Source organism: Callionymus lyra, chromosome 19 (assembly GCF_982586985.1).
Source record: "Callionymus lyra chromosome 19, fCalLyr1.hap1.1, whole genome shotgun sequence".
Lineage (NCBI taxonomy): Eukaryota > Metazoa > Chordata > Actinopteri > Syngnathiformes > Callionymidae > Callionymus > Callionymus lyra.
The window spans coordinates 8,933,230-8,945,427 of record NC_141836.1 but is presented as its reverse complement, the minus strand read 5'-3'; the positions used below and the strand labels follow the sequence as shown (position 1 = coordinate 8,945,427).

General features: G+C 39.5%; 1 protein-coding gene across 2 annotated transcripts in view; it reads left to right on the top strand.

The window, feature by feature from the left end:
- Nucleotides 1-12,198, top strand: part of cpne5a (copine Va) — a 79,157-nt gene that overhangs the window by 18,942 nt on the left and 48,017 nt on the right. The window contains exons 2-7 of one of the 2 annotated variants that reach the window (XM_087781114.1): nucleotides 2,059-2,099; nucleotides 4,471-4,517; nucleotides 8,979-9,082; nucleotides 10,472-10,511; nucleotides 11,795-11,809; nucleotides 11,923-11,999. In XM_087781114.1, the coding sequence (XP_087637240.1) occupies nucleotides 2,059-2,099; nucleotides 4,471-4,517; nucleotides 8,979-9,082; nucleotides 10,472-10,511; nucleotides 11,795-11,809; nucleotides 11,923-11,999 (324 nt within the window). The remainder of the gene's footprint in view (nucleotides 1-2,058; nucleotides 2,100-4,470; nucleotides 4,518-8,978; nucleotides 9,083-10,471; nucleotides 10,512-11,794; nucleotides 11,810-11,922; nucleotides 12,000-12,198) is intronic. The other variant, XM_087781115.1, reaches the window with a different exon arrangement.

Below are 12,198 nucleotides of genomic sequence, written 5' to 3'. Positions count from 1 at the left end.
TGCTTCGATATCTTGGTTAGGGAAGGCTTAAGATTCGCCTTTTATCCTTCATATGGACAAGTTCAGATGTTCACTGTTGGCTCTTCTACAAAAATACTACGGTAATCTTACAGTTCAGGTCTCAGAAGTTGGAGCTCGAAGGGCCATTTTGTGACGTCATTTTTCGAGAATCTTCCGTTTTATTTATGCTTTAATTCAACTTTTAACCTATAGTTGTTGTTTTTCTATTGCATATATCACCTAGAAAAAAACATATTTAATTTATTTGGTTAGGACCAAAAGTAGCTTAGATGGACTTTATTAATCCCTCTGGAGATCTCCTTCGGGAAATTGGGCAGACGATAGTTTCATAAAAACAAGAACAAAGTTCAGACAAAAGAACAAGTACAAGGGATTACAAAGTGCAAATATAAAGAGTGCAAACCCATAAAGAATGATTAACATAGAATAAAATTATCTTTTGAAACGGTAGTAACATTTATCTATAAGTGTTTATTTAAAAAAATATAAGATATTAAAAGTTTAAAAGAATAACAGTCCAAAAGAAGAAACAAATATAGACTTTCACAAAAACTCGGCCTTAAAATGTAACTTTTTAAATCTTTTTTTGCAATTGAGGTTGAAAAAATTGTGTTTCTGGCTCTTCTACTGTCGGAGAAGTGTAACTGTATTGTTGTAAACCATATACCGTTATACCATATAAAAGTGGGTAATGACTGTTAATAAAAAGCAATTAGGAATAGGAAAAAATAACACTTGTATCAAAAACATAAATAGTCTTTTTATGAGTAACTTCTTCCAGTCAGTCAACAAAAATGCAGGTTCCTCATAGAAAAAAACAAAAAACAAGATAAATGTAATATATTGTAAAAGCAAAAAAAAGCTATATTGAAGTAAAGCCATTTAATTATTGTAAATGTTTTGTTGCTTAATATTCTAAATAATTGTATACGTTTTCTTCGCATATCAGAATCAGCCACTTTTAATGCCAATGTTGTAAACACAAGATAGGAATATATAAATAATTCGTTTTATTTTTCTTCATTTCCCTTTTCAAAGGCGTTTAATAAGATCTAAAAGTTTGTTATTTCGCCCGGAAAAAAAACACTTTTCGTTTGAACAAGTGATGATCATGACCTCCTTGCATTGAAGTGTTTGAATAAGAAACTCACGGTTGTTTCGAGATTCCGTCCTCGTGGAATTTTTGAATAAAAGTTAAAGCCCACGAGAACAAGGCTCGTGTTACGAGGGCTACCAGAGGTGAAATGGAAAAGCCAGTCGTCTCTATTGCATCACATCTTCAGAGGTAGAAGGTCTGCTGAACTCATACAGTCAAAGCAGCAGCAATTTCTTATTTCTTTACTTTGGTTTAACTGTTGCTTTTTCGCTCCTGATTACTTTGTGCGCTCGTACCGGTCTCTCAATACACTGTGATTGCACTCCCACCTTCCATCTCTGCCCCCCAGGCAGGTTACAAACACCATGAATGTCCCTCCTTTTTTCTAGTTTTTCCTTTTCTTCTCGTTCCTCCTGCGGGTTTTTCACTCTTCGTGCGCCGCTTTGTCTCGGAGGGTAAATAAACGTTTGATTAATTCAAATCATCAACTTCTTCCTCCAAGCTTTCTTCCTGCTAAATTTATACCGAGTCGCTGTTGGACACAAAAAAAAAGAAAAAGAAAAAGAAATTCATTGTGGATCATTGGGGAAGAAAGACTCCAGCTCCTCACAAACAAAACCAGTCATTTATTATTTAGTGATTTTAGCGAAAGGCTAAAAATAAAGATTGCATGAATAATATCGTGGTTGATTGCGGGTCTTTTCTTGGATCCCGACTGGAGTCGATCAAATCTCCTGTTTCTGTAGCGTAAAGTCATTCTTTATTCGAGGGCCAGATGTATCAGTTTACTAGACCAAGGTAAAGGTGGTTGACTGTGACTTTGCAGCAGCTTAAAGTGTTTTTACTGTCTAAACATATGGTAATAATTGACTGAGAAATAACCAGAACATAAAAGAGTTTTGTCAACGCTGTATTTACAACAAATATCTTCTCTCTTACAGGAATCTGCTGGACCGGGACACCTTCTCCAAGTCCGACCCTTGTAAGTTAAACCTTTTAACGTGGACTCAGATTAGTGAACATCCTCAGCGAGCGGCACGAGTGTCTCACGGGAAAAGCGTTGGTTTCTCTCAACACCTCAGCTCGTGTAATTGAAAAAGAAGGTCAAAGACGCCGCTGTCGATAATTGAGAGAGTTACTTGCTCTGGCCTTGAGATTCATCTTGATGATAGTTAAGGTCAAAATTGAGTGAAATGATTTTTTTTACAGGTGTTACTGTATCTAAGGGAATGAAAAGTGCTTATCTTATCTATTGATCTGCAACACTTGGTCTTCAAACGCCTCCTTCTTTGTGATGCACACAGAGTGGGTTTCTCAGCTTCACTCTTTCAACGCGTGTCACTGTTTTGTGCATCGAATCGATTTAGGAATTAAATTATCAAAACAAAACCCCTAAACATTTCACCTCGATTCTCGCCGCCCTCGATCTGCAGAGCTCCTCGTCAATCGCCAGCTCTCGGCTGTCGTGTCTGGCGGCAGATGAGACTCTGTTGAGATCGTGCCAGATTGAAATCTCAAATGGAAGACTAGCAATTTAAATTTCTGTTGCTCATTGGCATCCTCAGTCGGAGCATCTCCGTCCGCGGACAGAATTTCTAAGTTGCAAAGTAAATTCAGAACTTATTTCTTTTCCTAATTCGCTGTCATCACTCACTAGACAGTAGTTGTTGCTCTAAACATGTAAAAAATGATTTTCCAAACATGAAAACACAACAGTTTGGTCAACAACACACAAAATGATGTTCGACCAACAGACTTCATGATGTACATTTTGTTGAATAGGCTTTTCAAAAGTATTCTTAACGGCTTAAATAATGAAATAAATTAGTCAATTTTGTTTCATCACAGCTAAGATCACTACTTGACAAACACTCAGTTTGAAGTATATTTTTGGCAATTAACTTCCCCAAACATATCAAAGTTTGTTGGCAAAAATTTCATCTGACATTATGTCTGACTTCACTCGATCAGTAGAAAAATCAAACCAAGTTTTATTGCAATGCAACACACTACTACACAATAGTGTTCCTAGTCCACCATAAATAAATAAAATGTATCTACCAACATTATTTTTGATATAAAATACAATGAAATCCTTGATTTATTTCAGGGATGTTTGTAGTTTGTGGTTGTCCTATAGATTAGGTTTCATTCATGGATGTTGCTGAACTACAGTCTTTTAAAAATATAACTAGATGCCTTCAAATGTATCCAAAAAAACCCCAAGTTACAATTTGTAGTTACATTAAAGCGTCTTCAATGATCAAATTTAGACTGAAGTGTCTCTGGACTCCAGTATTTGCACGACTGATCGATTGTCTCTTAAAAATGCCACTTGAAGCAGGTGGTCATAATGTTTTGTCTGATCAATGCTGCACTTTCATTTCATTATTCCAAAATTCTATTTATTTGAAAGCTGTTTGTTTTTAAATACATCAAAAAGTAACAATGCAAATAACAGCATGAAATGAAAAAACAACAATTAAAAGATGATCAGTCAAAAAGTAGCAATAGTAAGAAGAGGTTGGAAAGTAAACCTGAAAAAATAGACACAATTTTAAATTGTTATGTTTCTAAAGTGATTTGGAGAAACTTAGAAAATGATTATGACTGGTTTGTTTTATCTTCTTGAATATAATTTAAAACTGCAATGAGTAAAATTGATTGAAATGCCCCCCAAAAAAACCCCATCAAGTTAAGGTCATTAATTTCCAATATCTTTATAATAAAATATTATTGTAACTCAAATATCTAACCTATGAACTTGAGTTTTCATCCTGCAGGAGTTCCCTCAATTATTTCAGGCGTCCATGTTTGAAACTTAATCGACAAGGTCTTAAAACAAATTGAATAAAACAACTTTAAACGTCTCTTTAAATCATTTAAAAATAAGCTTTTATTAAAGAAACTGATGTCAACTTGCTTGACCACAGCTACTAAATGTAACTAAAGTACAAGTGAAGTCCAATAGTGGCAAAACGGATGGACTCTCTCTCAAAGAGTACCTTGAGGTCAAGATATTTTGGCAGATGTACTCGGAGTACTTCAGTAGCTCCATTAGCCGGATTAGCCGACCAGACGACAGACATTAGCCGCGATGTGTTCGAGCCGTAGATCTCTTCTTGCTCCTCCAGATGTTCTCGTTAAACCAAACGTTCTGTGGCCAAATCGTAAATTCCAGAGAACATTTCCTCTGCTTCCCAGACGTTAAAGCAGCTCGTGATGCATTGTTTTCGCCCGGTGGTGCTGTCAGGACGTCGCCCGGTAATTGATGATGGACGTCAATATTGACGAGAGCAGACTTCTGGAGTGTGATGTTCAGTGACACCATCTTCTCTTCTCCCTCATTCCAGTGGTGGTGCTGTACACTCAGGGCGTGGAGTGCAAACAGTGGCGAGAGGTAAGAGACACAAGGCATGACGTTCTCCCACTTTAAACGCTCCGAGGGTGTCAGTCACTCGTGATTGATTGACCCCGTAAATATCCCGCCGCTGACTGAGCGGTGACGGATTGAAGTGACATGTTTGGGTAAAGATTTGTTTTTTATGGACGCCCGGGTGTAATTAGAGGCGCCGACGTGATCAAGTCGATAAAGAGTCCGTTCTCTTCTGTCGGTGTCGGCGTGTGAGAAATGAAATATCAGCCTCCAAGAATTAATCAGTCGGTGGATAAATGAAGCTCCATCACGGTTAATCTGCAGACGAGGTGTCTGAACGTACACCAGCCATCCATCTGAGACCACAGATTTAAACCATTTGTCATGTTTACAAAAACAAACTTTTGACACTTTTATTATTTCACTTTTCTGCCGCTTGACAAGTGATTGTTCAGGAGGTAATCTAGTTTTGACTAAAACATTGGAAATAAAATCACATTAAAGAACCTTCCAAGATCAGTCAGAAATATAATCGGCAAAATACTTGTTCTGAAAATATTAAGTTAAAAATTGTGGGTAAAACTAAGAGCAAGATTTTTGACGTATGTAGCTCGCTACGCTAAAATGCTAAATGTAGCGTTTAAATTCTTTTTCTTCTGCTATTTGCCTTTTTTGTGTCGCTTCCTCGTTGAGCTCCCCACTTTCAGAACCGGTTTGCTCCGAAACTTCCCCTACAGCGCTTCACTCTCCATGTCTCACTCCCTCTCAATAAACTCAGCGTCATTTAGCTTAATGTTTTTCCTAAAATGTTCAGGAGTGTTTGAGAAGTTCTGCTGTTTCATTGTATGTAATGGAACTGATGGTTCCAGATTTATTGGACTGAGAAGTCTGCCTTACTCTTGACTCAGGTGTATCTGCTCTAGGTTTAAGCAATGCCAGAGGTTGTAAGTACTAAAAAAGTATAAACCTTAAAAATCCTACGAACAGACAGTGAATTAGATTTTGTTACTAACTAAATTATTGACGGAACTAACAAGAAGTTGCATTTTAGCAGTTTAGAAACGGAAGCTACAGCTGTTTTCAGTAAAATTGGAGCAAACAAAATCAGTTTTATTTCCACTGTGAGTTTGTCGAGCATCTGCTTGTCACACCACGTCCCATATGTACACAAACGTCTCTCGTTTTTTTTGGCTCGCACCACACTGTGGGTTAGCTGCCACCGCTAATGTAGCCAGACGTGCACAGAATGACACAAACCAGGCACGGCTTGAGTCTCAGAAGGATTGAGGACGACAAACATGTAAATGACCAGCAGTATTTTTTAGTATCGCTTTTATTTAAACACAAACTACCGAGGAAATCCCAAGTGGAGGATCAAACGATGGATGGTGAAAGATTATAGATGTACACACACAGTCATTGTGTGTAATGTGTGAGTTTTGGGTATCAAGAAAAACATTAAAAAAAAATCAAAAACTAAATTTGTAGCTTACTTTAAAAAGTTGCATGTCCTCCAACGGTTTTGGCCTTATTTTAGACCAAATCTCTTTAAGAGCTTTTTTCCCAACTATAATAAACATCTTCAGGCTTTCATGGAGTTCATCTCAATGCTAAGCTGCGCCGCAGGGATCTAAGATTAAATATGGTTCTGGTGGACTCGGTGCAAAGTGTGTCCAAGTTTTGATAAACATTCCACTTATATTTGGAGTTTTAAAAGATTGTTTTCCAACTTCCACCTGTAAAAACAGCTGTATTTTCCTAAATGAATCTCTTAATAAAACAAGAGCTCTCTTACAGATGACGCCACACTCGTCTTCTGAGAGGTCGTTTTTTTCTTTCGTTCTGACTGCTATGGAAGTGTGGAGGTGTTGAAGCTGCAGCGGGCGGGGCCTCCTACACCTGTCATGTCTGGTTACTGCGCTCCACCTCCGGCTGACGCTCTGAAAGAGATAGGAGCGAGTGCTGGGCTGCCGACGACAGCTGGCTGTAGACGCTGCAGAGTCAAGCTGCGCAGCGTTGATAAAGCCAAGAGTGTCTTCTGCTCCTCTGCCATGTAATGTATTTGGGTTCTCCTGAGGGCGGTCGGTTGGAGGAGCTTTCGCTCGGCCACCAACCGACTGTAATCCAATTATTCTTCTGCGGGACAAACTCTCGCACTGGTTCACACTCCTGCGTCTGAATTTCTTCCGAAAGACTTAACTTTTTTTATTTTCTATTCAAGGGGGATTCAGAAGTCTTTACATTGTTGGACGTCGGACAAAGACGGTTATTTCTTCGAGCCTTATTTTTAACAGCTGCTAATGAAGCTCGTGCCTCGAGAGGTTTTTCCCCAAACTTGCGTCAGAACAAAGCGGTTTCTTGAAACCGTTTTGGGATCATTTTACGCTTTAAAGCCTGTTGATTATTATGAACTATTATTTTCTCCGTCACCCATGTTATGATTAATCGGTGCTCTTTGCCATCCAAGTGAGCCACGAAGACTTGATGCTCCAAAGGGAATCTTATCAGATCCCACTGAGCCTCTTCCTCCATATTCCCACTGGATCCGCTAACTAGTGCAATGGATTCATTTTTCATTCAGCGCCTTCTTAATGCCCTTGTATTCCCGCCTGCGTTTTGACAACTTCCACCACGCAGTCGATGTCGAAAAACATTTTTATTTTTGTGCATCCTTTATTTATCCAGATTAGTCTCTCAAGAGAGACCTGGCGAGGACAGACGGCAAAAAACAGTTACATATAAAAACAATTGCATTCAATATTGAGTGCAATAGCACGACATAAGAAGAAAAAGGAAACAGGATTACTGACTAAAACATTCACAATTTCCGAAGTAGTCCGACGTCAAATTACTGACAACAGCCTTAAATTTGTTAAAAGTTACTAGAATTTGTCAAAAGTTACTAGAAATTCATTAAACATTACTAGAAATTCCTTAAACGTTACTAGGCATCCATTAAAAATTTCTAGATATTCGTTAAACGTTACTAGACATTCGTTAAAAGTTAGTAGAATTTGTTAAAAATTTGCTAGAAATTCGTTAAAAGTTAGGAAATTTGGTAAAAGTTACTATAAATGTGTTAAAAGTTACTAAAATGTGTTAAATGTTACTAGACACTTGTTAAAAGTTAGTAGAATTCATTAAAAGTTTCTAGAAATTCGTTAAACGTTACTAGAAATGTGTTAAAAGTCTCTAATAGTTTCGTTGTCAAACTGAATTCCCTTCTCCTTCTCTTTCCCCCTCAGTAGAATTTTCTTAGTCACGAATTCCTGAGTTGACAATTATTAGTCTTGGTTCCTCCGGGTGTAATTATCTTTGCAAAGAGGATCGTCTTTTTTGAATAAAATCACCGCCTGGAGCTCTAAGCTCGGTTAGCTTAGCTGTTAGCCATCGCTCTAGCGTTGTCAAGATTCTTTCCTCCTCAACTATTTGTCAAGTTTTCAAAATGGCTTTGAGAGAATTGCCTGTAAACTCAGTCAACCGACTGATTTCTCCATTAGCAAGACACACTCCTTTTATTTTAAACAGTTTTTTTTTAGGATTCTTAATTAACAGTTAAATGATTAGTTTAACTTATTAATAGTTCTTAGTTTTAGATCTGGAGTGTGATACCACGATCGTGATGGAATTTCTCGCTGCTGCCTTCGAGTGTTTATTGATGCTACAACGGGGACGTATAAAAGATAAATGCTGCTCCAGGTTCATCTCCGACATCAAGGTGGTTGTTTACGTGATAATGATGTGTAATTATGCAAACATCGCCGCTTCTCCCCTCCAGCATCTGGACGCCGAGTTGAAGTGGGAGATCGGTTATTATCTCAGGTCTCCGGCTGACGCTGCTCTTTCTTTATACTCTGGCAGGAGACCGAAGTGTGTTATTGTTCTCCGCTGACACATTCATCTCCTCCCTCACAGCAGAGGAGCTTTCACTCAGGTCCAGGGGGGAGAAGAAGAAGAAGAAGAGGAACACAGTGGTGGACCTTTAAACACGACTACTCGCCGCAGGAGGGACAACGCGAACCCCACTCCTTAATATAGTCTCTAATCCTAGCCTTACTGATCCGCCAGCGTTATTACTTCACATCCTCAGTTCACAGTGACACCTTCTGTCTTATTTACGCAAATTTCAAATGTGTCTGCGACTGAATAATTCATTGTGACGGCAATTAGGTGACGCCTGCGAGTTATTATTACTAATTTGATCCCATCAGTGTTGGGCTGTTAAGGTTCCTTGTTTTACTGTGAGCTCCTGCCTGGGCTGCGAAAAAAGTCTTTCCTCGGCGCCGACAATACGCGCCTCGTTATTTCTAATCGTCTCTCGGCTGCTGCCAGTTGTTTAGAAGCGTCTCGCAGATGAATGGAATTAGTGTCGACGGGCTCCACCGTAATGAGAAGAAGCGTGGAGGAAGTTGACAGTCAGGCGGCGAAAAAGATGTCAGGACTGGACTTTTTAAGATGTGTCTTCTCTCCCGGGTTCTGATCTAGTTCGGGAGAACGGAGGTGATCGACAACTCTCTGAACCCGGACTTTGTCAGGAAGTACATCCTGGACTACTTCTTTGAGGAGAAGCAGAACCTCCGATTTGACGTGTGAGTCTTTACGATCCAAACACTCTCTCTCTCTCTCTTTCTCTCTTTCTCCACTTCCTCTTCATCCTTCTCTTGTCATCAGCTTCAGTCTCTCCTGAGGAATTATTCATCGACTTCCAACCTCAACGAAGTGTGTGTTACTGATGAATTTTTTATTCCAGCAAGAAACTATCCTAGTACACAATTAGCGGAGTCTCCTGCTTCACAACAAACACGGCGTCACTACCAATAAAACTCAGATTTTTGATGACATTTTCAGGACAAAGATGACAAAAATATAGGTGGTATACTGGAGTACCATCTGGATCCACACGTTTTTGAAGGGATAACTCTTGCATGAGTTTGATGCTGCATTATAGCAACAAAAAAAAAGGAATAAAGAAACAGTGTAAATGAGAGGAATAGTGTAATTACTGCAATTAATGAACATTATAAAAAATAAAGATAATACAATTTCTTGAATAAAGTTTCATTTTGTATGAATATTTACTTTTTTTATAGACTGCTGTGGAAACATGTAAATATAATATAAAGTCGCTTTTTCTTTTACATTTTCTTTCTATTTACTTTTAATGAACGAGAAACGGAGATGAAGTTTAATAAGTAATGTTTAGTTTAACTTTTAATGAATAATGAAAACCTAATTCTAAATGAAACATTTGTGCAATTTCATAGTTTGACCAAATGAGAGTCGCCTAAATTCAGTCTGTCAGTCCAATATAAGTGATCGTGCTTTTACTTTAGTTTGAGTTTCCCGGTCAGGAGTGGAGTAATAAAAAGTTAAAATCTTTGGTATGATACTTATTATACAATAATACAAGACCACTTTACTAACAATAGTCTTGGACAGAATGTCACCAACTCTGGATGTCATTTCCTTCAGGGATACTTTGGCATTTCCACTTCCTATTGTTGTTATAATCCATGAATGATGCCCAAAATATTTCCTCATCAACTCCGTAATCCTGCAACATAATGAACGTCCCTCAAACATACGCAAACGTTGTAAGGTTCCTCACGTCGTGGACGGTCCCCGGAGCGCCTCCATCGCCAGCGTTAAAATGAAGACGCAGGTCTCTCCGCCGCTTGATGATGAATTCATCTGGCTCAGCATCGTGGCAGCTCCAGCCAGGGCCGAGAGGATCCCTCCACAATTAGTCTCACGCCTTTACATCCCTTTTATTGCAGAGGTGGGAGTCCGGTCAATCTGGACTTTTAATGACTTGGACATCAACTTTCACCTGCACACGATGGAAACTCGCTCTGTTGTTGTTGACGTTCCCCGAGACCATATCAGAACTTAATTAGCACTGAAAGATTAGTTCTTTTAATCCCAGGTGAGGGTGTGTGTGTTCTCGTCTTAAAGGATTGTTGTGTGTGTGTTTGCAGGTACGACATCGATTCCAAAAGTCCAGATCTGGCAAAACATGTGAGTCTCAAGCTTTTGATCGAAACTTTCTTTGAAGGTCTGGCTGAAAAAAAAAAAAAAGTCCTCAACACGAATTGATCATGTGATTTTTAAACACATTTTTAAAAAAATTAAAGGGGAGGTAGATAATATTAAACAATATTGTGAGAAGGGCTGCAGATGTTTACAGATCAAATCTTGATTCTAGACGTTGAGACTAGAAGTGTAATCTCGTTTTTTGATACCACACCAGTTTTTTTCTGTTCCCACCGACCAATCACAAGAGGTCCAAGAAGAACCTTAACCTGAGGTTTATGATTGAAAAGTTGAGTAACCAAAACTTACAAAATACATCCAAAATCAAAGAGAATCATCTAAAAAAAAAGACGCGCTCCAGGTCTTGATCTGGACTAGAGGTGCTGGAAACACACTGGACTGAAAGATCATTTGCGCTTGTCTCCCTTCCCTTGAAATTGATCGCTACGGAAGCTTCTCTTCGCTCGCCTTATCAGGCGCAGTAACACCGTCTCAAAGTCTGACAGGAACTAATGCACTTTGAGATGAACCAACCAATCCCTCCTCGGCCGTACTCTCGATGCGAGACCTTCAGAGAAAGTCTTTACTTCCTGTTGGGTACACACATGCATTATAAACCTCCATCTGTATATAATGCATTGTTACCTAGACGTGAGCTTCTAGTTGTGTGTTTAGATTCATGCATGTTGCTTGATTTTTGTTTTTGTCTCTATGCAAACCATTAAGTATGCATCTATAAACTATCATTCAGAACTATGGAAGGTCTCATATTGTGCCTTTTGAACGCTTCAAAAGAAGGATATCTGCTGAATAAATGGCAGCACAATTGAAAGAAGAAGAAGCTCTGAGGCAGAATATGGAACCTTTTCTTCTCTTTGTCGTCTAAGTGGCTCTTGTTCAAACGCAGCAACAATTTGCAGTGTGTGGTTTGCATTACACCAAACCCTTCCTCTTTATTCTGCCGTCTCTGTGATGCTCTTGTGCTGCTTTGTCTTTTTGTAAAACCCTCGTGACTCTAAGCTCTCTCTCTCCCTCTCTCTCTCTCTCCGAGCCTCCGGCCTCTCCCTTCCTCACTCCTTCAAATCTCTCCTCTCACACATCTTCCTCCTCCTGCACTTGTTTGATGACAGTCTGGTATTTGAGTCGTGTGCCTTCCGTTCCATGATATGCTCTGTTGTGTCACTTGCTGCTGCCTGGGCTGTCTCTCTCTCTCTCTCTCTCTCACTCTCTCTCTCTCTCTCGCCTCCTCCTTGTCCACCCTGGAAAAGCCAACCGACTTTAACGTACGTGTTTGCCTCATTCATAACTGAACAATGACTTCAAGGAGGTTTTGACTCCTCCCGACTCACCCGTTACCCCCTAAACTCCATCTTCTCCCTTCATACCACCACGACAGGACTTCCTGGGTCAGGTCCACTGCACGCTGGGAGAGATTGTGGGCTCACCTGCCAGTCGCCTGGAGAAACCCCTCGGGTGAGTTTCCCATTTAGCTCAAAAGCACATCTTTGAAGTTGGGATTTTTGGCTGCCGGTACGACGGCCCCTCTCTCTTGACATACTGTCGGGCTGGGCTTTGAGACACTTCAGTTTTCACGACAGTAGGTTCTAACAGTGGGAGCCAGAAACCAATACTTTCGATCTACTGAATTTCTGCTTCCATCATATCCCCCAGA